At 41.1% G+C, this 25,547-nt stretch overlaps 1 protein-coding gene across 3 annotated transcripts in view; it reads right to left on the bottom strand.

Moving 5' to 3' along the window:
* Positions 1-259: 259 nt before the first annotated feature.
* AGO2 (argonaute RISC catalytic component 2) overlaps positions 260-25,547 on the bottom strand; it is a 36,163-nt gene continuing 10,875 nt past the window's right edge. Inside the window, exons 1-19 of one of the 3 annotated variants that reach the window (XM_053395214.1) lie at positions 21,683-21,725; positions 21,171-21,234; positions 18,430-18,550; positions 17,259-17,443; positions 16,081-16,217; positions 15,819-15,953; positions 15,044-15,131; positions 14,216-14,363; positions 13,256-13,375; positions 12,273-12,395; positions 11,475-11,608; positions 10,143-10,327; positions 8,625-8,784; positions 7,131-7,221; positions 5,176-5,370; positions 3,730-3,864; positions 3,387-3,488; positions 1,899-2,098; positions 260-869 (exon numbers count right to left, since the gene is read on the bottom strand). In XM_053395214.1, the coding sequence (XP_053251189.1) occupies positions 761-869; positions 1,899-2,098; positions 3,387-3,488; positions 3,730-3,864; positions 5,176-5,370; positions 7,131-7,221; positions 8,625-8,784; positions 10,143-10,327; positions 11,475-11,608; positions 12,273-12,395; positions 13,256-13,375; positions 14,216-14,363; positions 15,044-15,131; positions 15,819-15,953; positions 16,081-16,217; positions 17,259-17,443; positions 18,430-18,534 (2,352 nt within the window). In that variant the 5' untranslated portion in view covers positions 18,535-18,550; positions 21,171-21,234; positions 21,683-21,725 and the 3' untranslated portion in view covers positions 260-760. Of the gene's footprint in view, positions 870-1,898; positions 2,099-3,386; positions 3,489-3,729; positions 3,865-5,175; positions 5,371-7,130; positions 7,222-8,624; positions 8,785-10,142; positions 10,328-11,474; positions 11,609-12,272; positions 12,396-13,255; positions 13,376-14,215; positions 14,364-15,043; positions 15,132-15,818; positions 15,954-16,080; positions 16,218-17,258; positions 17,444-18,429; positions 18,551-21,170; positions 21,235-21,682; positions 21,879-25,547 lie in introns of those variants that run through there. The other 2 variants (XM_053395212.1, XM_053395213.1) reach the window with 2 other exon arrangements.

Raw genomic sequence — 25,547 nt, 5'->3', positions numbered from 1 at the left:
TTTGCTAATCTTTCAATGGACCTAATAAAATGTATAATAAACTCCTTTTTCTTCCTGAAATAATTCCATTATTCATTCTACGAAAAACTTAAAACAGCACAATGAGAGACATTCAAGAACTTCAAAAAATACTTTTTTGCCCATAGACCCCCACAGACTGTTCATCTAGAAGACAGCAAGGGGCAAACCAAGATTCTCCCCTTTTGCATCTCAATACTAAACCATTTGTGAATGCATCCAAAATGACTGAGGATTTAAATGGCACCGAATTAGCACTTCATTTTCTTTTCAGGAATAAAAGCAAAATTCATAGGTTTTTCACCAACCCATTAAGCCTGATCTTAATTGGGTATTTTCAGATTAGTTACAAACAAGTATATCTGTAGAAAGGCATAACTAAATGAAAAGTGTTGTTTTTAGCCCTGAGATCACAGCTCTAGATTTAGTTACAAAAGGTGGGTTTTGATTTGTTTCTTTTTTGTTCCTTTCTTCCTGACAAGCAGCTTCTGATTTTGGCAAATCCAAACTTCTAATAGCTGTGCAATTTTGTACAGGTCTGCAGTTTGCAATCAAGTCTGAAATTCCGGACGGAAGGCTTCCTTGCAAATGAAAAAACAATACTAAAAATTAAAACCTAATAAAATTATGATGCATCACTCATTGCTGGCTGTCGCTGTAGCTGGGGCAACTGTTGGTCTAAGTGCAGCTGGTCTCCTGTGAATCCAACTTGGAACTGAGTTACTTAAAGCACTGCAACATGTCAAGCGAAGTACATGGTGCGCAATGTATCTTGATGAACCTGAACGGCTTTTGCAAGTGCTTGATGATCTCTGCCATTGCTCTGACCAGACGTATGACTCCCTTCGGCACTAGAAGATAAGAGGGGGGAGAGGAAAGACAAAACTCACTTTATCTACCCTGAAATAATTTTCCACTCAAGGCAATTCTGATGTTTCTAAACAGTGTATTCAGTTCGTATCAGAGCATCTTTTAAAAATTAAAAAGCATGCACTCTACAAGAAATCTAGCACACTTAGGGCCCATTATTAAGCCAAACTCTTTTCCCTGAGCAAGGGGAAATTACAGGCAACTCCAACTAGAGAATCAAAAAATCTCCAATCAGCACCAGTTCACTATGCTAAAACAAAATGGTTCTTGGTCTGGTACATCTGCTGTAGGAATACTGCTAAACTTGAGACATCCCAAAACCGTAACAAGGTTTGAGTGTGAAAGGACCCAGAAATCAAAGATGCAAGGACAGATACACATATACACACAAAATAATATAACCCCTTTTAAAAGTTTCAGTTACTCATTGGTACTTACTTCTGGAAAGCTATGTATAGGATCGCACTGTTATTTGATTATCTATTCTCAGTACTATCCTAGCCATGGTTGTTTGAAGATACAATTATCTTCCTAGATTGATGGATTTTTATCTGGATTTATTTTATGTTTATCTAATTTTTAATTTAATTTGTTGTTCACTGCTTCGTGGGCCTTTGGGTAGATAAGCAATAAATGAATACATTTTAATAACGATGAATGACAATTTGAATGTCTCTACATAAAAATTGTGGTTCGTTGTTATTATTAATCACAAGAAAGTGAGCTAGGAAATACTTTCATGGAGCTAGGTTATGGTAAAGGGACCCCTGACCATTAGGTCCAGTCGTGGCTGACTCTGGGGTTGCGGCGCTCATCTCGCTTTATTGGCCGAGGGAGCCGGCATACAGCTTCCAGGTCATGTGGCCAGCATGACTAAGCCGCTTCTGGCGAACCAGAGCAGCACACGGAAACGCCGTGGAGCTAGGAGAAGCAAATTATACAGCCTCCGGGCAATCTACACACAGACTTGCACTCTGCCCATTTCCATCAGTCCCAAACAAGTTGCTCACCTATCATGTTCTTTATCCACCAGATGATACCTGGCTCTGAAGGCAACCAGATGTGCATAGTATGCTGGTGCAGGGATTGAAACAGAACGAGTACAGCGTACATATGTATGACACAGTTGGTAGGTAAGGATTTGAAGCTCATCTGAAGAGAAACGATTGTCATCCCAGAGAACGTGGTAATGAGATGGCCTGCTTGTCCCCTGCAAAGAGCACAAAGAAGCAGAGGTTTTCTCCTTCCACTAGTCAAGACTGAACACACCACACTGAATTTCTATAAGCTATCCTATGAATAAATATAAAATATATCTATATATATATATATACATAGATATATATGAAATAATTCCTTTCATTTGAAGGAACCTATGAGTTTCATTCAAACCCTGCCCAGAAGCTTAACTATGATTTGTTTATTGCCAACAAGTCACAATATGAAAAGCCATGCTTTGTTGTTGGCTAACAAATCTTGGTTTGTTTTAGCTATGGCATGTTAGGTGCAAACCTGGAACACTTTCATAACCAGAATTTGGCCACCTCACCTCAGACCATCACCAAGTTACAAAGGCACAAGGCAAGAGCAGCTGGAAAACAAACCAGGCTGTGGAGAACCAAGCCATGGTTTGCTTGATCGTCTTTGCGATATTTCTAGGTTAACTCGTGGTTTGTTAAAACAAGCCACGGCTTAGTGTTAAATGAAACCAGGCCAATCTTAGTACAAACCTATTATTGTTGTTGGACACAGAGAGGTGCCCAAGACACAGGAAGCTCAAAAGAGGTTTGACACATGCTGGGCTATAAGAAAAAGATTAAGTGAAGATAACTTGGTTCATCCCACTTTTGGAGTGTGCACCAATTCAGAACTGCTAGTTCAGGGGTTGCCGCAAGCTTTTTGGACCAGTGGGCACATTTTGGAATTTTGATTTTGAGTGTACTGGAGGCACCAATCACAAAACAGCTGCTATGGTAACATGGAATCCCTTCAAGATTTCTTTTTTTAAAATGTTTCTTTTTATACTTTCTAAACATTTCATGAGCCCCTTTTTTTCCATAATTTTAAATTTATTCTCATATAATATACCGTTTATTTATTTTGAAAATTTATAATCCACTTACTAAAAATAAAATAAAAATTTCCAAGTGGTACACACGTTCAATTATATATGAAATATAACTAAAATATACAAACCAATTAAAAACAAACATACATAAAACAATGGTTTTAAAATAAAACATTTAAAACAAATGTAACTCAATGATGCATCTGGACAGGCTTGCTGAAACAGGGGTTTTCAGCAGGCATCTAAAGCAGTACATAGTGAAAGCACCGGCCTAATATCAATAGGCAGGGAGTTCCAGAGCACAGGGGCTGCCACACTAAGGGTATGTGGTACAAGGAAGAATAAATAATAAATCTAGGACACACACAGGAGACAGAATAGTCATAACACGGATGGGTCTACAGAATGAGATGACACATTAAGAATATACCTGAATACCAGCATGACTACACAGATAGAAGTCAAACTCTGAAGGGTGGGTGATTTTTGTGTCCACTGTTGTACCTGCTGGAATGTTTCCGCTTTTCCCGACCTGTGCAAACAAAAAATAATGAGACTTAAGCTTTTGTTTCTTCTCGTCTGTACTATGAAGCTGCAATAAAGGAGCAAGCAAATGTGCATTTGCTTAAAAGGCTGTTTAGATGCTACAGTATAAATGGTTGATGAGCGTTTCTCTTTTACGATCGGCTTCTGCTGGATGGGGCTGGGCTACTTATTTCAACACCTGCAGGATGCTGCTTATTGTCAGCCTCTTTACAAAATGTGATACCCACCCTTTCGTTTTTGTCTGTACAGAAGAGTCTGGTGTGATGCCTTTTCTGCACAACAATGAATGTGATTCCAGGCTGGTAGTCTTTTTCTAGCTTAATACATGCTTCTCTGATAGCCAGCAATTCATGATGGAGGACCTACAGGAAAAAAGGGGGGGTGCAGGAAATGTAACATTCTGAAATGTCACAAACACATAGACACTAGTAGGAAAATGCATTTAAAAAAAAAAATCTGACTGTTTACATTTTCAGAGCTTGTTTCAGGTATTTCCCCTGCAGCAGAACAGGTGATCTTAAGACCTATCCTACATTCTTCACTTAATGAGATTAAACGAGATTGTTGAGAACTTGGAGGAAGATCAACATTATAATAAAAACCTGTATAGGTCCAGGCATGCTGCAGCATTTGGCAAACACATTTTCCAGTGCTGTTAATCAGCCACATATAGACTTTTAAATCTAAGGTTCAGACAACACTGAAATGAAAGTTTTATGGATAGAGAGCGAGGGCCACGGACCTTGCCTGCACCCTTCTCATGTGCAAATTCCCCCAGCCCCTTTCTGTCCAATTGCAACATTATACAAGAGTTTGGGGTACCCTCCCAAACTAATTTTGAGAACCCAGCTTTAAAAAAGCTTTCATATACATATACAAACCCCAGGGAGATACCCTCATAGCTGCAACAAGAATACAGTAGGCCCACAACTTACGAGGGGGTAAAATTCTGGTGATTGTGCCTAAAGCCATAATAGGCAAAACCCATTGGATTCAATGGTGGATGGGAATGCCAAAGTCATTTTTCCTGGAACCCCACACCTTCTCAACCCCTTTTTCTTCTTTTTATTATTTTTTAAAATAGCCACACATGTAAAGCTGAATGAACACAAGTTGCGGGTTTTACGTATTCAAATAGCTCTGTTAAGGACTGATCCTATTATAATTTCAAGATTTTTGTGCTGGGGCACTCGGTGACTTTTATTCTTACAAATAGGTGTGCCTGGGATCAAGATTCCTTGGCTCAGTGGTCAGCCATTATCTGTGGTCTGCACTAAGCCCCTCCCCCCTTTCCCGAGTCTCTGGCTCTTGCCAGAGAGGAGAAGAAACAAGCAGTGAGAGACTCATGTTGTCTTCTGCAGAATAAAAGGCTCACACCAGGCAACATTATGGATGGGGACTTCTGCCACTTCTTCAGAGCACAACACGAAACCACCATTTTGATGGAGTGTTGGACAACAGCCTTGGAGCTGCCACACTTGCTCAGCCTAAACTACCTCACAAAGTTATTGTGAGGGGAAGGGGCTACCCCCAAAGTCCTTCAAAGAAGGGTGGAAATACAAATGTAAGAAATAACCATGCATCTATAAAGGCCATCTATGCAAAAACAATGATATACAAAGAACACAGCAAAATGTAAATATCAAAAGCGTATGTGGGGGGGGGGAGATAACCTGTTGGAATTGCCCCTCTGAAACACCATCTCTGTAGAAAATAATCCGAGTTGGTTTGAATCGGGTTGATTTGTAGAACTGAATGAGCAGCTCCCTGACCATGGCAGCCAAGTCTTGGATGATCTCTTGGCGGTGCTGCTGGACTCTCACAGTGGCACAGTATCGATTAGGGTGGGCATCCATACTACCTACAACCTGTTGGAGAACAAGAGAGTTGTTTTAATGAGCTGGTTCATTTAAGAATATGGGGTAGAAACAGGAGTTACCTCATATCCCTTTTCCAAGCAAGCCTTCCAAGATCTTTAATTGTTCTGAAGGTGGCATTTTACTGAAGTAAACTTCCAATCAGTCTGCTAGGCTATCCTTACAAGGAGGGGGGCAGGTGTTTGTCCAGCAGCACGGTTCCCCACCCCCCTTCCCAAAAAAACATGCAGATTGGGGTTTTCTATTCCTTCCATGCCTAGAAGAAACAGAGGCTCTGCAACTATCCTGAAGCTTAACAGTGTCAACAGGGAAGACAAGACAGACATGCATAAAATTTCTGTGGTATGGAAAAAGCAGATCTCTCTTTCTCCCTTTCAAAAAAATCCCAGAATTCGGGGACTTAGGCAACTGTAATACTACTATGATGCATTGAATGCAGAGAAACCTATCTGAGTAATATGATATTTAAGGGGTCTTCGTGAAGTAGGTACATATACCAGCCCAACAAGCCTGTCGCATCCTTAACTCAGCTACAAGGGCTGGCCACTAATTCACATCCAGGTTTAAAGAACCCACAGTGACCAAGCAAGGGATGTGATATTGAACCTCAAGGCACTCTTGTCTCACCTTGCATCTTCACCTGAATCATTTGCATGGGGCAAGAAAAAAGACACATTTGTGAGTCCTTGTTGGGCTCCCTTTCAGTGAAGGAACAATGGACTAGGAGCAGACTAAGCATTGACTACTGCTGTCATTATTCTCCATTGTACGTTGGCTCCCAGTACGTTTCTGAGCACAATTCAAAGTGTTGGTGCTGACCTTTAAAGTCCTAAACGGCCTCGGTCCAGTATACCTGAAGGAGCGTCTCCATCCCCATCGTTCTGCCCGGACACTGAGGTCCAGCTCCGAGGGCCTTCTGGCGGTTCCCTCACTGCGAGAGGCCAAGTTACAGGGAACCAGGCAGAGGGCCTTTTCGGTAGTGGCGCCCGCCCTGTGGAATGCCCTCCCATCAGATGTCAAAGCGATAAACAACTACCTGACATTCAGAAGACATCTGAAGGCAGCCCTGTTCAGGGAAGTTTTTAATATGTGACATTTTTGTGTATTTTTCATCTTTGTTGGAAGCCGCCCAGAGTGGCTGGGGAAACCCAGCCAGATGGGTGGGGTACAAATAATAAATTATTATTATTATTATTATTATTATTATTATTATTATTATTATTATTATATCCATTTCTCACTACCTGGCTTGCAAACAGAAACCTCATCTAAATATGATTAAACTAGCAGAAGGGAACAGACCCGGAGTCTACAGCCACTCACTACAAATGCATGGGAAAGAAGGGGTCTTTTTTCTTTTCTTTTTTTTATATAAATTTTTATTAAGTTTTTCTTTTACAAATAATTCGTACCACCATAATTACATGTTTGCTGTTTTTTTGAACTTCCATCGGCACCTCCCTCAATCATCCATTTTTCTTATTTTCCCGCATTTTCTTTATAATATTGCCAATTTAACATTAACCTTCCATATCTATTTCTTTTTTACAAGGGGTCTTTTTTCAGCTCCGAGATGAAACCTTTAAAAAAACCTGCCCCCGACCAGACAGAGGAGATGGCACCACAGTGTTTTGTTCCACTGGGAGGTACATGAAGAAAGGAACTGCTCCCTTGCTAATGCAACTACTGAAAAACACTCTATGTATGGGGGGTGGGATATGTTTGATGTAACCAATACACAGTTTACTCACAGCAGCAATGGATGGTTTTTTCCCATCTCCAGCTGGTGGATGAGTGACATCTGCACCCAGGAAAATTACAGGTTGCTGAAATACTGGAGGCCTAGATAAGAAAAAAATAATAATGATACCGAATAGTCACATAGTAAGTTTAACAGTCAGTATGGTAAGCCCATATTGTGGGACGTGGGTGGCGCTGTGGCCTCAGCGCCTAGGACTTGCCGATCGAAAGGTCGGCGGTTCAAATCCCCGCGGCGGGGTGCGCTCCCGTCGCTCGGTCCCAGCGCCTGCCAACTTAGCAGTTCGAAAGCACCCCCGGGTCCAAGTAGATAAATAGGGACCGCTTACTAGCGGGAAGGTAAACGGCATTTCGTGTGCTGCGCTGGCTCGCCAGATGCAGCTTGTCACGCTGGCCACGTGACCCAGAAGTGTCTGCGGACAGCACCTATAGAGTGAGATGAGCGCACAACCCTAGAGTCGGACACGAGTGGCCCGTACAGGCAGGGGTACCTTTACCTTTACCGTTATGGTAAGCCCACCTTTTCTTGTTCCACAGTGGCATTACCAAACAGGCAGAATGGGAAATGGCTTTGTGCTGAGCTTCTAAAGGCACTCCAAAGTGGCAAGAATCTGGACTGCTTCCAAGTGCCTCTGGAATGCAGCATGATGTCAAGGGCAAGACCTGCCCTTTCCTCAATTTGGGGTGGGGCAACTACTGAGGCCAACCAAAATTTGTAGACATGCCAATAATACATGTGGATGCAATGTACAGCCTTTACACACACCCCAACATTGATTGACCTGTTATTCAACAGCTGCTCCCCGTTTTAAACTTGGCAAAGGAGAAAAGATTGCTTATCTTTACGAAAGGGACTTATACTTTGGTTCACAAATGCATGTTTCTCTTAATTAGTGGAAAACAAACAGGCAAACTTTAAAATGGCATTTCCCATTTAGTCACTCTTTGAGGCATCACCAGATATATATGCTTATATAGTCAGGACTTATTTTTGCAGCCTCTAAAGATGTGTGCCCAGTTTTGGGTTTTTTTACTCCCCCCATCCCACTATTTCAGCTTGAGACGCACCCAACCCTAGCATGTTTATCATAAATGCAACTCTTAGCAATCCCTCAAGCACAATGCAGCAAGATGCAAATTTCTTTCAAGTCTAAACTATGTATTATTTTTCATTTGTTTTATCCTGGCCATCAGGATTCAATGAACAAGGCAACTTTCATTTTGCGCTCTCTCTCTCTCTCTCTCCTGCAGCTACAGAATTAATCAAGCATTATGTGTATCAGATTCCAGGTTTTTAGTTCTCACTATAATATGTTAATTAAAATCTAGCCATGGAAATAAACCTTTTTTAAAAGCAGTCCTACAGGACAAAAAAAAAACTATGCTGCACTGAATATAGCTATTTCTCAGAACATTAGGATGCACTGGATGTGCACATTTATAAACTGTCTACTTACTCAATTGTTTACAGACAGGAAACCCCTTACCTTCCCTGAGGCAGTAAAATGTTATTTACTCCTCCCAGTTTGACATTGATCTTTAAGCACAGATTGGAAAGTGTCTGTGGCGTCGTTCTCTGCACATTTTTCATCTGCACACACTGTGTGGCCATGCCCAGCACAGTATCACCAACACGCTTCACCTCAGCTGCCAAGTGAAAGAGAGATCCAGTCAAGTCACTCTGGCACAGAAGATTATCAGACTATCTCTCGATATGAAAATAACCATACATTAAAATCAGGAAGACCAGAGTGTTTTCTACAGATGTCCCTGTCATCTAATACAAGTTGGGGGGGGCGGTTCTTGGGGTGGGGCTTCTCAGTAATGATGGTGCTCCGATTCTAGATGCTCTCTCCAAAGAGACTCACCTAGAGAGTACGATCATTATATTTCAACAGCAGGTAAAGACATCTTTATTTTCCCTATCATTGTTTTACAGATGCTGCTTTAAGATGTACTGTCTTTGTCTGTTATTTCACCAGTTTTGCTGCGTCTCTCTCTCTCTCTCTCTCTCTCTCTCTCTCTCTCTCTCTCTTTTTTTTTTTTTTTTGCAAGCCAAACTGGGATAGTATATAAACACTTATAATAAACAAACAAGCCTTGTATATAACTGTAAAATACACCATGTTATCAACTTTCTGTGGAAAAGGGGTATGTGTAAAATAACATATATTAGTCTATGAAATGAGATGTGATTAAAATAATGCTGAGGGTTTCATTTCAAAGAATTATTGTACACTAATGAGCATGTATGCCTATTGCTGTTATTCGCCTTTCAAAATTATGATTAGGCAGGTCTCTGACAACGTTTATAGAATGGCCTTCTGGTGCTTAGGTGATCTTGACAAAAAGACTGCTCAGCAGCATACACACAGAAGTGAAATACCACACACACATACAAAATTATTTGTATGCCGCCTTTCCAGACTTAAATCTATGCTCAAGGCGGCTTACCACATGAAAAAAGTACATACTTACAAAGGTAACAAAAATTAGTCATAAACAACAAGCAGAACGCATCAAAAAGCACACAACCAAACTGAACCATTTCCACCTGACTTAATCATAAGATGATCTAAATATAAAGATTAATATCAACAACAGCAGCAACAAAAACCCATTTTAAAAAAACCCCTAATTCCTCAGTTCAAGAGTCTGTTTAGCAGCCTCAATTACTGAAGCTGGAGTCAGCCAGGGCCCCACCTTCCCCGGCCAGGTGTGAAATGTCCTGCAAGACAGGGAGCAGCTCTTCCAGGACTCACAGCCAAGATAAACACAAAGCTTTCTTCCCCTGATGCTTATCATACTACTTCAGAAAAAAGTGCAAAGCCAAACAGTATTGCACTGCACACTAGAGAACTACATCAGGCAGTTCCTCTGGGAACAGTATGCTGCTGCATTAAAGGAAATCTGTACAGAAACATCTAGAACACTATGAAATGCCAAGGCAATAAAAGTTAAATAAATTTAAATAGGTAAGTCAAATGTAACCCCTATATACTGACCATAAACTGGAGTTTTTCCTGGCAGAATGACTACTACGAGCTGCAATCCGGCGTAAGTGTTTTTTAGATGTCGGAACATTGGTTCCACACTATCTGCTCCCTGGGCATATTTACAGAAACAGGGCTGACCCTGGATGGGCATTCCTGCATCTCGTGATATCTTCCTCAGTTGTTCTGTGAAGGACCTAAGAATAAAAATGAATCAAGGCACACATTTAAAGGGATGGAACCAGCACTTGACACTCATTAAAACCAATATAGCCTCGTTGGCTTGAGTGACACTTGAGAGTCTGCAATTTCCATATTTCTGATTATAGAACTCTTCTATTTCCACCCTTGGGGAATCCTCTAAACACTCAGGCCTATATACTGCTGCCAAGCAGATTCATGCCAATTCCTTTCCCTCGCAAAACAGCTACACTCCTACATGCAAGCAGCTGCACATACACTCCAAGGAAATAAGCAGTGTCTATATTCCCAAATACGAATGCGCACTTTAGGTTTCAGGGATCAAAACTCTCCTGACAGTTTATTATCAGGAGTAAATTTGGAGTGGTTTATAAATAAAACTAGTATTTATTTACCAAAGTACATGGAACCTTACAGTTTCAGAAGCAGGGGACAAATCCATGTCCAAACACTTTAAGGCTGCAATTCTATGCATAAATGCTTGGAAGTAATAGCCCTGAAGCCAGCAGAAGTCATTTCCAAATTATGGTGCCCAGATGCGGTCTTTACATTTTTGCAGTTCCCATTTCACACTGGCCAAATGCAACCGTCCAGCCTTAAAAGTATGCAACATTTCTAATACGTATCTGAAGAAGTGTGCATGCACACGAAAGCTTATACCCAGAACAAATTTAGTTGGTCTCTAAGGTGCTACTGGACAATTTTTTAGTTGCCAATAAGTAAATGAATACAGTGGTACCTCGGGTTAAGAACTTAATTCGTTCTGGAGGTCCGTCCTTAACCTGAAACTGTTCGTAACCTGAGGTACCACTTTAGCTAATGGGACCTCCCACTGCCACTGTGCCACCATGAGATTTCTGTTCTCATCCTGAAGCAAAGTTCTCAACCCAAGGTACTATTTCTGGGTTAGCGGAGTCTGTAACCTGAAGCATCTGTAACCCGAGGTACCACTATATTCATTTGTAAGAGATATCTGCTCCCCAATACTTCAATTGTATTAGTTGTATTTCTCACATTTCTGAAGGAGTGCATAGTTCTGCCGTTACGTTTAGAAAACTAATGGCATGCTTAATACTTTCAGAAGCTATGAGAACACATTCAAAATCACTACCTGATCACGACTTCGATCCCTAACAAACTTACTTAAGGTGGACTTCAGTGCACTGGCGCTGTGGAGCAAAGCAAGCAATTGCCCAGACCTTGATTTCAATTCCAGTGTGAAACTGTTTGTTCCTCATATCCCAAACCCCTTGAACTGGTGTAGCTATTGCTTTGTTCTAGAAAGAGAGAGAAAACATAGTAGTGAGTGGTTTACTGCACAAAATAGCTCTGTGCTGCAATGGCTTTAAATACCTCAGTATCAAAATAGCAAGCCTCTACACATTCTGGGGAAACCATTAAAAAAAGAAAGTCTTCCACGGTACACCAAGGCATCTTGATCAGTCTCCCCCTTGGCCAGGAGTAAATGCATCCCAGACCCAGAATAAACCATGACTTCCGATCTCTGTATCCTTTTTCCCTGCACACAACTAACTACATCTACAACATCCACGAGCTATATTGGTAACATCAGCGGAAACGACTGTCAGGGTAACTGCATCTATTGACAATACATATTTTTCTTGGCCAAATGCTAAAGGGCACCATTTGAGACTGCAAGATCGTCTACGGTATCACTGGAACAACTCCAAGAGAAAAGTATGTGCAAAAGATTCCCCGCACTGAAACCTCTCCACTGGGAAGAAATAGGGGGACAAGAGAGTAACCCACCCTCCTGTAGATACTCAGAGTATTCACACAGCAGCATCTGAAAGCCACACACAGTAAAATCTGAAACTGTGGCAAAGTACAGCACTAACCATTATTCAACGTCCTTACATACAAGCCAGGGGTGGGGTGTGTGTGATCACTGCAGATCCCACAGGATCTTGGTTTACATACCCTGCCTCCATAGAGAATTGAAGGAGGCTGTAGGACCCGCCCAGTCACATCCGTCATTTCATCTTTCACCATTATTCCAAATTCACGAACAAAAGGGTCAGTATTAAAACTTGCACTTCGCATCTAGAAACGAAAGATAAACCAATGAGGAGACAAATCCTTCATTAAAATACAATTCAAAACATCGAATTTGTCTGGATATGGCTCAGAAAACAGAGTGGGAATTAGCAGTTTCTGAGAACTGAGTCTGAAGGACAATGTTATATGAATACCTGCTGCTTTTCGTCACTTAATTGTTCCCTGGCCTTCAGCCCCTCTTACACGGCTCCACTTTTCTACCATATTCCATACTGTTTGCTAAAAAGTTATCAAGCTCTTTGAAAGTCCGAACCTGGGAGGCAGTGTTATGTTTAGTAAATGAACCAGACATAGATGATTTATGCCAAGACCAGAATTTGTGTTTCCTTTTTGCACACCACTATACAGTTATTATTATCATCATCATTTACTTATGCCCCGCCCATCTGGCCAGGCCTCCCCAGTAACTCTGGGTGGCTCCCAACAGGATATTAAAAACACAATAAAACATCAAGCATTAAAAACTTCCCTAAACAGGGCTGCCTTCAGATGTCTTCTAAAAGTCAGATAATTGTTTATTTCCTTGACATCTGGTGGGAAGGCGTTCCATAGGGCGGGCGCCACTACCGAAAAGGTCCTCTGCCTGGTCCCCTGTAACCTCACTTCTCGCAGTGAGGGAACCGCCAGAAGGCCCTCAGAGCTGGACCTCAGTGTCTGGGCTGAGCGATGCGGGTGGAGAAGCTCCTTCTGATATACTGCACCAAGGCCGTTTACGGCTTTAAAGATCAGCACCAACACTCTGAATTGTGCTCGGAAACGTACTGGGAGCCAATGAAGTTCTTTCAGGACCAGTGTTATATGGTCAAGCTACACCCCAATCCCAGGGACAGAGGAAGAGGACTCACCAGTTTACTAATCTCTTCTTGACGGTCAGGTGCTGATCTAGCAGTTGCTCTTATCATAGTGGAAGTTTGATTGTCTGTCAGCTTCTTTATACACCGCTGTCCTGCCACTATGTTGCATACCTGTACAAAGACCAAACACAAATTAGTTGTTTTTTTTAATATCCAGGGGAACAGACATATTACTCTGTAAAATAGCAAAGAATATTATGGAACCTTAAAACTAACAAGATAGACAGTGATATGAGGATGTTAGAAACTGTTATTACACTGGGATTCGAGTGATATCCCATTGAAGGAACTGGTCAAGTTCAAACCTACTAATCTTTGGCAGTACCAACAAACATTTGATTGGGCCTCAGATAAATCAGATCTAAACAAACAACCCCAAAACATACATTGTGCCTTCATGCGAAGCAATCCCCAAAAGGCATAATAGAGTCCCATTATCTTCTAGGTGTTTACAAACATGCACTACACCAGGTCATTTGAGGGAATGAGAAGCCACTGCACGCCCAATATCCCCATCGAGCCATCTCTTCACTTGGCCAATGCCATAAGATCAGAGCTGGTCTGGATAAAGGAAGCAACTTTCCACTGAATAGGCTCTATAAGCACTTTTGGCATGGGTTTTATTCCCCCCTAATATGGAGGGAAATGGCAGCCGATAGGAAACAGCTTTTCTACTCAAGCCGGCCATTAAAGAACTTGTAACTAAGAACTTGTATGTGAGCTTAGATATTTCCTCCTTCCTCCCAATTCAGTGCATGTGTGTGTGATGCCTTTTCCCACCGTAAGCCTGGTCTGAAAGTCTTCTTTGGTTAAAGAGCAAGGTTAACATACTTTAAATAAATAAAAACATATCAACCTTTCAACTAAACTACTTCCAACAATGGGGGACGGGGGACCTGTTAGAAATATAGAGTAAGGCCGACCCTCCTACACAGAAGAGCAATGACTTGCCTCTAGAGGGAGATATGTGTGTTTCTGCTCCTGTCCAACTTGTAAACATGGAAGATGAGGGTATCGTAAAACCAGCTTGTGCCTATCTTTAAAGTATTGAGCTACAGTGCATTCAACGGTCTGTCCACTCTCCTGCTGAAGCGGGAATCTACGGAAAGTCAAATGTGAGGAGGGAAATGCAAGTTAGTGATTTCACAAACTGTCCCACAATGCAACTTTACAGGGGCTCACATCAGCCTCCAGACACTATATAGTCATAATACTTAAACGCTTTGCCGTTTCCAGCTCCCAGAGGCTAAGTGCCTACAGGAAGCCACAAAAGGCACTTTCACTGTTTCTACGTTCACTGGCTACAGTCAAACCACGTTAGGTTTCTAATAGAGTTTCAATCACCCTTTGAAGATAAAACACAGCAGTTATAATTATCCTTAAATCAGAAAACATTACCCAGATAATGTATTCGGCTTCTTTGAATATGTCATAATTGAAGCTCCTACCATGTTTTTCACTGACTATCTGAAAGAAGATTTATACAAGCTTCCAACATCAGAATAAAACCTGAAGGAGCAAAATTAAATCAGCCTAGAAGGGTCTGGAACAAAAGGGACATGCAAAGCCTCAAGGAAGCTGCTTTTTCTGGCATTAGAAGAGGCAATATTTAACAAGGGATGTCACCAACTCAAAGTAACTTCTTCAAGTTCTCAATCTTGTCATATATCCATGGAAGGTTTATAGACAATGAGCACGAAAGAAGGTGCTGCATCAAATAAGTACAGAGGAAGTAACAATTCTTAAGTAATTGCAGAAAAATCAAAAAGCAAATATTACGTTTGGTGACTTGCTGGTCGTCTGGTAACATTGCATACTCGGTATTTTCTCTTCATTTGCCCGCAGTGAGTGATTTCCACCTTCAGACCTAATGATTTAGGAGCATAAGAACTCAGTTTTGTTTCCTAGAAAATTTACTAGTACATATTCGAAAATTAATAGGGGAAATGGTTCTATTTGAAATACCTGTTTAAAAAAAAACCCAAAGCCTTTGACTTGGGTTAATGTAAGCTGAACAAAATTTAATCATTAAATAACTTGAGTGTGATGGGCTGCCAGGGCTCACTGATCCTTTACTAGCACCTGGCACTTTAAGTAGGCCCCAATCCACACCACCAGGCAATGACCACATTTGGACAGTGCCTGGAGACCTCTCCTTTTGCTGCCTGCCAGCAAGGAAGGAGCCCAGCTGTTGTGCCTTAAGAATGTTTCAAAACAAAGCCCTCCACACATGCTTAAGCAGGAGTGAAAACTGAATATGCTTTTATACAAGTGGGTCATAACATTCATACATGCAGAAGCCCACAGGAATTACAAATCTTGAGGAAAATCAAGTCCATTTAAAATATGCATCAATCAAAACCAGTTTGGTCGACAGCAAGAATGTTGATCTCCTTACAGCCCTAGTTTAAATTCCTTCCAAACTGAATGACCAATTCATTAACAACCACATTCTATTGCATGATTGGAGACAATTTACTATAAAGTAGCCTTCTGAAACTCTCAATATTTGTTCCACACAGACAATCATGTTTGTTTCCTTCAACTTTCTTACCTTTAATTTCTTTGGTAAACTTAACCCTTTGGGAATCTGTCAGAGGTTTCTGTTGTTCTTCAATACTTTTGAAATCCAAAACTTCACATACGAACTCAATTACAGGTTGTGCCTTGTAAAATGCTGTTGCAGATACTAAAAATCAAAAGGAAAAATACAGGAAATGAATGACACACAAATCTTACAGATCTAAGAAACCTGACTAAAAAGCACTTCCAGACAACGTAAACAAATGCAAATGGTGAAGTGACACAAAGCATACCATCAATGTTAAGCATCATTTTCCACAGTGAAGGCCTGACGGACTGATGGAATCCAAACCAAACTTCTCTGCCGCCACCCAAGGGATTAGAGCACCCTTCTGATGCAGTAAAAAAGGACCGTCCCACAGGAGTGTACCTACAAGAGAAAGTGAATATATTATTCAGCGGGGGGGAATGGAGGGAGTGGGGAGCCGTATTATTTCAAACACATTCCTGGTCCAACCACACTAGGGTGAAACTAGGGTTTCACGTGCCATGCACATCGGGCCACTGAAAAATATTATTGGTAAATATTATTGTTCAATGGCCCTATGTGCACGGCATGTTAAACCATGGTTTGAAAGCTATCTATGCTGTCACCTGCTGCTCAAAAGCTTCCCCAGTTCTGCTGCCGGCACACCACAAACCAAATAAGCATTCAATGTCATCCAAGGCTGGGTTCATGATTTGTCCCTTCAGCCCCCCCCCCCCGTGCTGTGAACAGTAAGCCAAGAACAAACCTTAGTTCCCACTTGTGGTGCGTTGAGAAACAAGTCACAAGACCATGTTCGTGCAGCATAAAGATGCAGACACTGGCTTGTTTCATCTGAGCCACAGTAGCAGGACCACGTGGGTGAGGAGCATCACAGAAGCTTTTAAGCAGCATGCCCTAGCACACCACTTATGCTGCTCACTTACATTAATCCAGTTTGTTTTAAACTGTGTCTAACATGATATGCAAACTACGCCAGTATCTGGCAAGGTCCATGGGATCTCGTTAGAATCCCTGTAACCATCTTTGGGACATGTTTGGATTTATTTTTATGCAACAATAAAAAGCATTATGGTTGAAAGAAGAAAGGCATGGATAAATGGGAGAAAGGAAGGGTGCAGCAAAAACAGAAAAAGAGAGAAAGAGCTGCCAGTCCTAAATCCCTGGATCTTTTGTCCTCATTTCAACATCTGCCTTCAGAAGTTCCCTTTAATTCCAGTTGATGAGCAGCTTCCAATTTGCAGGAGTTTTGCATGCACACCTGCCTCTTCCATTCACACAAATAGTAAAGTGTGCGTGCACATATACAGTGCACTAGAGCGCACATCAAGACGTTGTTGATGTAGATGCAAAATTCCCAAGTGTAATTTTGTTTAGCTCCAGCACTAAAACTTCCCTAAAGACCTATATTAACATTTCTCTTACCTCATGGAAGGCAAGTGCCTCATTACTACATCCAGTGCCTGAATTGTTTCAAAAGGAACACTTGGAAGACGACCAGAGAGAGCATCATGTAAAGCCTGCAGACTCACACCTGACATCCACTTTATTGCCACCTTAAATATTCTGTCCTTCCCTTCTCCCGGCAATGTGACCTCCAATTCCACCTGCAACATTTGGAAACCACAACAAGATGATTCTTTCTGTTTAAGCACACACTTTATCAGAACGGTCAAAGGGTAGCAAACTCTTCTGTATAGTGAACGCTCATTGACAACAACACAAAAAGACCCCACAAATAAAAATTTACTTAGACGGCTACTCCACACATGATTCAAGTGCAGTAATACATTTAAATAACAAAGTAAAAACAGAGCAGCGGGGGGGGGGGAATGATGTAAGCCAAGAAAAAATACATCACTGAAAATCCTCAGCAAATTAAAAGGTCTTCCAAGTGGAAAGACACCAGGCTCAGCAACACAAGAGCCTCCCTAGAGAGTTGGGATGCCACAACTTAAGAGACTCTTTTTCGGATCTCCACCAGCCGAACTTCTGAAAAGGGTCTCAAAATATTCAGAAATAATTATCCTGGATAATTTTTCTTTTCTCCATGTTGGATCATGTGCACCTTAAGATCACCACTGTGTTTTGGCAAAGCTGTTTTAGAAGCAACGCTTGTGCTGTGATGCACCAACTGCAGATAACAAACAAGGTAATGTGCCTCTAATGGTAGCATGGCTGGCCTTTTGTCTTCCACCAATCAGCTCAGCCACTGTTCGTACAGCTGCACCATTACTTGTTATACAATATGAACATCTTATGAAAACCTTTATACAATGTGATCTTTTTATATTTTCAGAGCTGCTTTTCCACAGCAAACACTTTAAAAGTAACTACTGCTGTGTAAGGCATTTATTCCAACAATGAGACATCATCATCATCATCATAATTTATTACCCATCTGACTGGGTTGCCCCAGCTGCTTTGCATGGCTTCCAAATCAAACAACACAGGTGACACATGTGGTAAGGGTTTTCTTGGAAAACCCCACTGAAGCACTTCCCATTGTATGAGCAATATTGAAATCTTGGTAGGATGAATGAAATCATACATGGAACATATGGAATCATAGTTGAAGCTGGCATTAAATACTTACTTTATCTCTCCCTATTGGAAGTGGTATAGCTGTATAGAGGTTTTTTCTTCCATCAAACACTGGCTTGCGCTCCCCAAATATCTGTCCTTTAAAGTGCTGGACCATGTGTTCAACTATTTCTCTGGAAACATTGTTCAAAGTGTTAAAATAAGCATCCATCCATGTTTATTAGTTGTAGCTTTATAAAAGGATGAAAACTGAATTCAAACATCTGCTGAAACCCATTCAAGTCCTCCACTAATAATAATCAATGTACAGATCACTTGCACCTTAGTTGTGGATTATATTCCAGGGATGGTTCATAAATCCAAAATTGTGTATACAATCCCTTGAAGCCACCCACATGTGAGCAACCTCACCTTCTAGAGCTGGTGCACCAATGGATCTCACCCCACCAGCAAGGCACAGTACTTTTAAGCTCTCTGCCTTCCTTACTTGGCTCTGTGGGGCTCCTGCAAGAAAGCTTCCCAGAGCCCAGTAGGCAAGGCAGAGAGCTTAAAAGCTCTTTCTGTGCTGGGAGAACCCTGGGCAAAGGGAGCTTCTAAGTTCTCCACCTACCGTGCATTTAATTTATGTGATTTCAAAGTTGAAATCACATATGTTGAACGCATGTAAGTTGTGAGCTGACTGACTATATCTGTAGAGCATTGAGAGCAATCCATTCATTGACAGACAGGGTGAGGATGAGAGACTGTCTTACCTAGAAGTTCATGGCAAAGGCAAGATTGAATCACTTTTTTTCTGCTTCAAAGCTCAGTCCTGATTAAAGTTGATGTTAGGCAGGAAAGAAAAGCTTACTCATAAAGCATTCCTTGCAACCAACTCCACTTTAAACCATGCCCTTAGCCACAACACATGCAACGTTAATAGCTATCAGAGCAGAACCCATGTGTTCCATGCTGGATACCATAAAGATGACAGGTTAGCCACAATATGAAGGCAGCTAAGATTTCTTGGCTTTTTGGTGTGCTCCCAACATCACTGGGAGAGGACAGCATGAAAATGCTACTTCTACTCCTCCATAACATCTGAATCAAGATAGGCTGTGAAAAGTCTGGATTGATGTCTGAATGCAGTGGTGGACTGGATAAGGGCCAATTAACTCTGCTTGCACTCTATGTGGGGCTGCCTTTAGGTTTGGTTTGGAAGCCCCGGCTGGTGCAGAGCGAAGCAACCAAACTGCTGATAGGGGCATCTGGTCAAGAACACATGACACCATATTTAAAACAGCTGCATTGGCTGCCCATTCACTACTGAGCCAGGTTCAAGGTTCTTGTATTAATTTACAAAGCCCTGAACAACTTAGGTCCAGGGTAGCCCAGGGATCGCCTGAACCCTTATATCTCAGTTCGACCACTGAGATCATCTGCAGGAGCATAACTGGTCATTCCCCAAGTTGGCAAGGCTCACTTGAAAACAAGAAAGCGAGCATTAGTGTCATCAGCCCAGTCCTGTGGAATACTCTGCCAATAAGAGATTCAGCAATTGTCCACTGTGCCGAAGTTTAAACATCTTCTTAAAAGTTTTCTAGTCCGTCAGGCCTATGCAGGCAATTAAGTATACATGTCCCCATAATAGTTAATTGATGTCTGACTATTCCCTTTAATGTGGTTTTTATTGCATGGTTGTATGTATTTTTGTTGTAAACCACTTTGATATTTTAATGAAATAAAGGTAAAGGGACCCCTGACCATTAGGTCCAGTCGTGGCCGACTCTGGGGTTGCAGTGCTCATCTCGCTTTATTGGCCGAGGGAGCCGGTGTACAGCTTCTGGGTCATGTGGCCAGCATGACTAAGCCGCTTCTGGCGAACCAGAACAGCGCATGGAAATGCCATTTACCTTCCCGCCAGAGCGGTACCTATTGATCTACTTGCACTTCTGACGTGCTTTCGAACTGCTAGGTTGGCAGGAGCAGGGACTGAGCAACGGGAGCTCACCCTGTCGTGGTGATTCGAACCGCCGACCTTCTGATCGGCAAATCCTAGGCTCTGTGGTTTAACCCACAGCACCACCCGCGTCCCTTTAATGAAACAGCAGCATATAAATATTTTTATACATGCAAATATAATATAATAAACAAACAAATAAGCTATTGCTTCTCTTTTTTTAACAGCTTATTAGTCTTCAGATACAAGAGCTCCCTGGCAACCCTATCACATTAACCTTTGCAGGAAAGTCCTTCAATTCTCTATTCAAAAGCGAAAGATGGATAGGAGATAGCTAGGCTGCTATTGAGTTTCATGCTTCCAGCTTTTTAAAAACAGAAACACATGCAATACCATTTGTGTATATGGTAACCACAGCATGCATGTTAGTGGCAAAAGCAAAGTAATCAGTTAATCCACCAAAGAACTCTCAGATAATAGAGACAGAAGATGGGGAACACTGCCTTAATGAATAATATTATGGCCTGTAAATACCAGTTGGAAGGAATATTCCACCTTTCCACTTACTGTAGTGGTTAAGGCAGACGACAAAATTCAAATAATAATTAAAAAATCACATTTACCTCCACCGAGAGGTAGGAAACTGAGTAGTGCTAACGTGAAAAAATCTGTCCTGATTTACACCAACTTTGGGTAATTCAGATATCAGCATACAGAGCAGATGTTATCCTATACATAAGCCCAGTCACTATGGCTTGTAAAGACAAACATCTAAAAGACCCAGGAACCTACACATATCTTCATCTGTCATTTTCTGTTAACAGGCAATCTGATGGAGACATGTAATCTCTTACCTGCTGTTATATATAGTTTCTCCAAAGTCCTTTTATACCATCAGACAAATGAGTTCACTTCCCCCTGCCAGTAGGTGAAGACAGGAAAACAAGCAGTTGGTAACATCACCTCTCCACTTAAGAGGCTTGATATCAAACTACAGTACCAACCAGTAAGCAAGCAGTTCAGTACTGGTTGAAGGAGATCAACTGCAGTGAAATTGGTGAGATAGGACCTGCCATATCATTGATACCCATCAAACGCTAAAAGTTTTAAATAAACACAGTGCCACCAAACACAGCATAGGGAGAAAAATATATTTTAGGATGGTATAAAAAGATTTGGAGAAACTGGTTTTGTTTTATAAGAGGAGCTCCTCTTAAGTGCAAGCAGAACAAAGGCACCACTGTTTCTGGTTTATAGTAAGTATACCACTAATACCATCCCAAAGAGAAATAGTTCAGCATCAAAGTTTAAAAAAATGAAGGAAGTGAAATGTTCAAAGCGGAAGAGAAAGTAAAGCGGGATGTACCTGTTAACTCTTCTAGGGCACTTCTCTGGCTTTATATCCAATTCATAATGGTAGATGTCGATTTTTGGAATGTCCATTTCAAAAAAGTTGGCTTGCAGTTTGATTGATCTCCCTGAAGTACCAAAATCAGGTCGAGGGGGGGGTTTAAATGCATATGCCTGTATCGGGGGTGGCATGGGCGGGGGCGTCGCAAGTGCTAGAAAGGAGGGAAAAGCACAAAAGAGTAATGCAAACTCCATAAATGCAATTCTCTGTAACATATATTCCATTTCCATCTCTATGTCATTCACAGAAAGGTAACAAATGGCAATAAACTAAAGCAGAAGAATAATCCAAGTTATCCAGTGAGTTTTCCTACGGTTTGTAGCAAAAACCACTCTTTCAATACAGCAATATAAATGGCTGCAGTCCAAGTATCATTTTAGCAATCCAAAGTACTTTCTCTTAAAACCAGCTTAGTAACAAGGATTTTAATGCTAGCCAAGAACACACTCTAGTGAGCAGCTGTATAGCACAGCAAAGAGAAAGAATGGTTCACAGCAACCCATCAAAACTGGGTTGCATTGCACTGGCATGTAAGTAAACAGGATTAACTTGACTGAAATGCAGGAATTCTGGTTCTGTTTTTGAATCACATGTCTAGTTATTACTCTGCTCAGTTTTTTCCATTATATCGGTGTGATATACAATACATGCTTAACTCAACAGCTGTAAAACAATGCTACTTATCAAAACACAGATTCAGCATATAGATTTACAATAACCAACCAACAAGAAGGCGAAACATTTAATAGCTTTAATATATTTTACTATAGAGCGCACATATACTTTTAAATCATTAAGTCAGGAAATATAACTGATTTTAAACTGTGCAGGTGAAAAAATGATCCACTGATGTCACTATAACATCAGGTGATTGACAGGTGGGTGTCTCCACCCATTTATCAGGCTTGGCCCACAGGAGTTGGGGGAGGGGTGAGATAATGATTTGGCTTACTAGCCTGATCCAGTTCCCCACCTTTTGTCTAATATCTACACAACACCAAAAGCAATCACAACACACAATTGTACTATTAAGTACGGTAGTTATTTATTACCATATCCTACTGTACTTCCTATACAGTGTTTATATTCTCCTGAGTACAGCAGAATACTTCCCTTTCTAGAATAAATAATAGTGGGTTTTTCCTTGAAATAAGTTACTAGTTTTTTTATTACATCTATCTCCATCTCCACTATTTTCTAAATCTCACTATGCTTCTGCTTTTAAGTGATTGAAGCCACAGTCATTTGCAATCTCCACTGGGGCACCCAAGGCCACCAGTTCGGTCTGCCATATCCCTAGCAACCCTTCCCACTCCTCATATAGGGACCAATAGTTCTCATGTCATGGGGACATACATAGCCTTGGTAACAGGGAAGAGAACTGGCACTGTGCTTTATCGATTTGTCAATCTCAAGCTTTTCTCAAGGAGAGCAAATGGAAAATGTTTTTCAAGACAAAACTAAGGAGCATTTGCCCATCGCTACATAAAAGTGCTTTACTTTATTTCTTTTTTGAATCACATCCCATGAAACACCCTAAAGCGATTAACAACAAAAATGTAGATTTTAAAAACCAACAAAAAAGTTGGATTGTTCCATTAGAATCTTACAACAAGATTAGAGAAAATGTTGTCTAGATACACAAAAGTTTTTGAATGTCATGAGAAAACTCTTGATTTAGGCCTGGTACAATCAGTAATTAAGTCTGTAACTGTAACAATTGTTTTGCAAATGAAGCCTGAGTCTTTCAAATAAGAATACCAACTTCAACAGCTCTGCTCACACAGAGAAAGGACTTCAAGTGTGTATGATACTACTGATCTCACACACACACACAAACACTTTTACCGTACATCCGCAGCCCACTCTCAAATACATAGCCACTACTTCCTTTTTTGATAATGTGAAAGTATTTTAGTAGGAAGGAGAACCGCCAAACAAGTCAAATGGAAGTGTGGTCATTTTGGTCCCAGTTCACTGGATAAGTCCCAAGATGAATGTATTATGAACAATTATGCTGGCAATATTGTTTAATAATATATATATTATTCCCATTTTAAATTACCAGTGGATGGCGCTTTTAGTGCGGTTTAGAGGAAATAATTGCTCCCTCTCTTGCTCTTGAAATTAGCAATGTAGTCTGATAGCTTTAATACACAAAGATCCTCATTCATTTGGATCCTAAATGTGTCAAATGACTCAAATTGCTGTTTTTATTATTAATTTGATCTTTCAGTGGAAAAAATAGAACGATACACTTTTACATACAATTTAAATAATTCATAATCTTCAGCTGCCATAACTTTATTTCTGTTCACTTCATTCTGCTACTGTAGTTCCATCTGCACTTACATTTTACATTAATTGGTCATTATTTCAGTCATCCTAGCTTTAGCAACGGTACAGTGAAATTAAAGCTTTTATGAAGATAAAAAGCTTTGACAAAATAAAACATATTAAATGTATCGCCAAGTTTATGAAAACTTCAATTGCTGGAAATACGGGCTGCTGCAGTGTTCATATAAAAGTTCCTAGTGTTATACACCCCAAATAAGCTGGAGTTACTGTAAAGAAAGGTAACTTTTAGTTTTCAAAGTTTTTCTGCAGAGTATCATATAGAGTCAGCTCTCTAACATTCTTCTGTTTCAAGCTGATAGACAAAGGTGGAGAAATAACGTGAAATGTTCAGTCCAAGATAAGAAGCACTTCCAATATACTGGCATCCTTAAAGCTGAGTAAAAATGGCTTTGGTAGACCTTGGTGTTCCAAAAATATTATTAAAATCTGTTGTGCTGTACTTGTAAGACATGACCGTTGAAAGTAATATTTAACACGCATGCTTAGATGGCACTGCCAAAGTTCTGAAACGGACTGGAACATTACCACCTAAGTCTCCAAAACCATTTGAACAAAGAGCTATTTGATTTGGGGGTTGAGGGTCAATTCAAAGCAATCCTACACTTACACTGCCACCATGACACCAGCAGAATGGTCATTATAGAGTCAATATGCCACACAAATGCTTTTGAATTATGGTGCTGGAGGAGACTCTTGAGAGTCCCATGGACTGCAAGAAGATCAAACCTATCCATTCTTAAGGAAATCAACCCTGAGTGCTCACGGGAAGGACAGATCCTGAAGCTGAGGCTCCAATACTTTGGCCACCTCATGAGAAGAGAAGACTCCCTGGAAAAGACCCTGATGTTGGGAAAGATGGAGGGCACAAGGAGAAGGGGACGACAGAGGACCAGATGGTTGGACAGTGTTCTCGAAGCTACCAGCATGAGTTTGACCAAACTGTGGGAGGCAGTGGAAGACAGGAGTGCCTGGCATGCTCTGGTCCATGGGGTCACGAAGAGTCGGACATGACTAACCGACTAAACAACAACAACATGCCACACAAAGATATTCTCAAGGCATCCCTGGAAACTCTGCTGGTGCCCACCCATCAGGGACAGTGCCCATAAAAATGCTCATAGGCCACAGAGGAAGCTGATGAACTTAGAGCAAAGGAAACAGACCTCCAGCACTGTCTCGCCACACTTACAACATTCAAGTTGGTGTGGCAACATCCCCCTACTTTATCAGCCCCAGTGGCACAGCCAGCAATGACCCTATTGCCAGCTCCGAGGTTCCCCCTTGGCAGTTCAAATCTCTTCATGCTGCTCACAATCACTGTTTTATGTACACAACGAAGGAGAGGAAAGAGAACCCAGACAACACAGCACGCAAAATATACCTGCCACCATTCCTGACTGTGTCACTGGGGCCAATAGAAGAGAAGAGAAGAGTTTGGATTTGATATCCCACTTTATCACTA

The sequence above is a fragment of the Podarcis raffonei genome, chromosome 7 (assembly GCF_027172205.1).
Source record: "Podarcis raffonei isolate rPodRaf1 chromosome 7, rPodRaf1.pri, whole genome shotgun sequence".
NCBI classification, from domain to species: Eukaryota; Metazoa; Chordata; class Lepidosauria; order Squamata; family Lacertidae; genus Podarcis; species Podarcis raffonei.
This window is presented reverse-complemented; position numbering and strand designations above follow the sequence as displayed.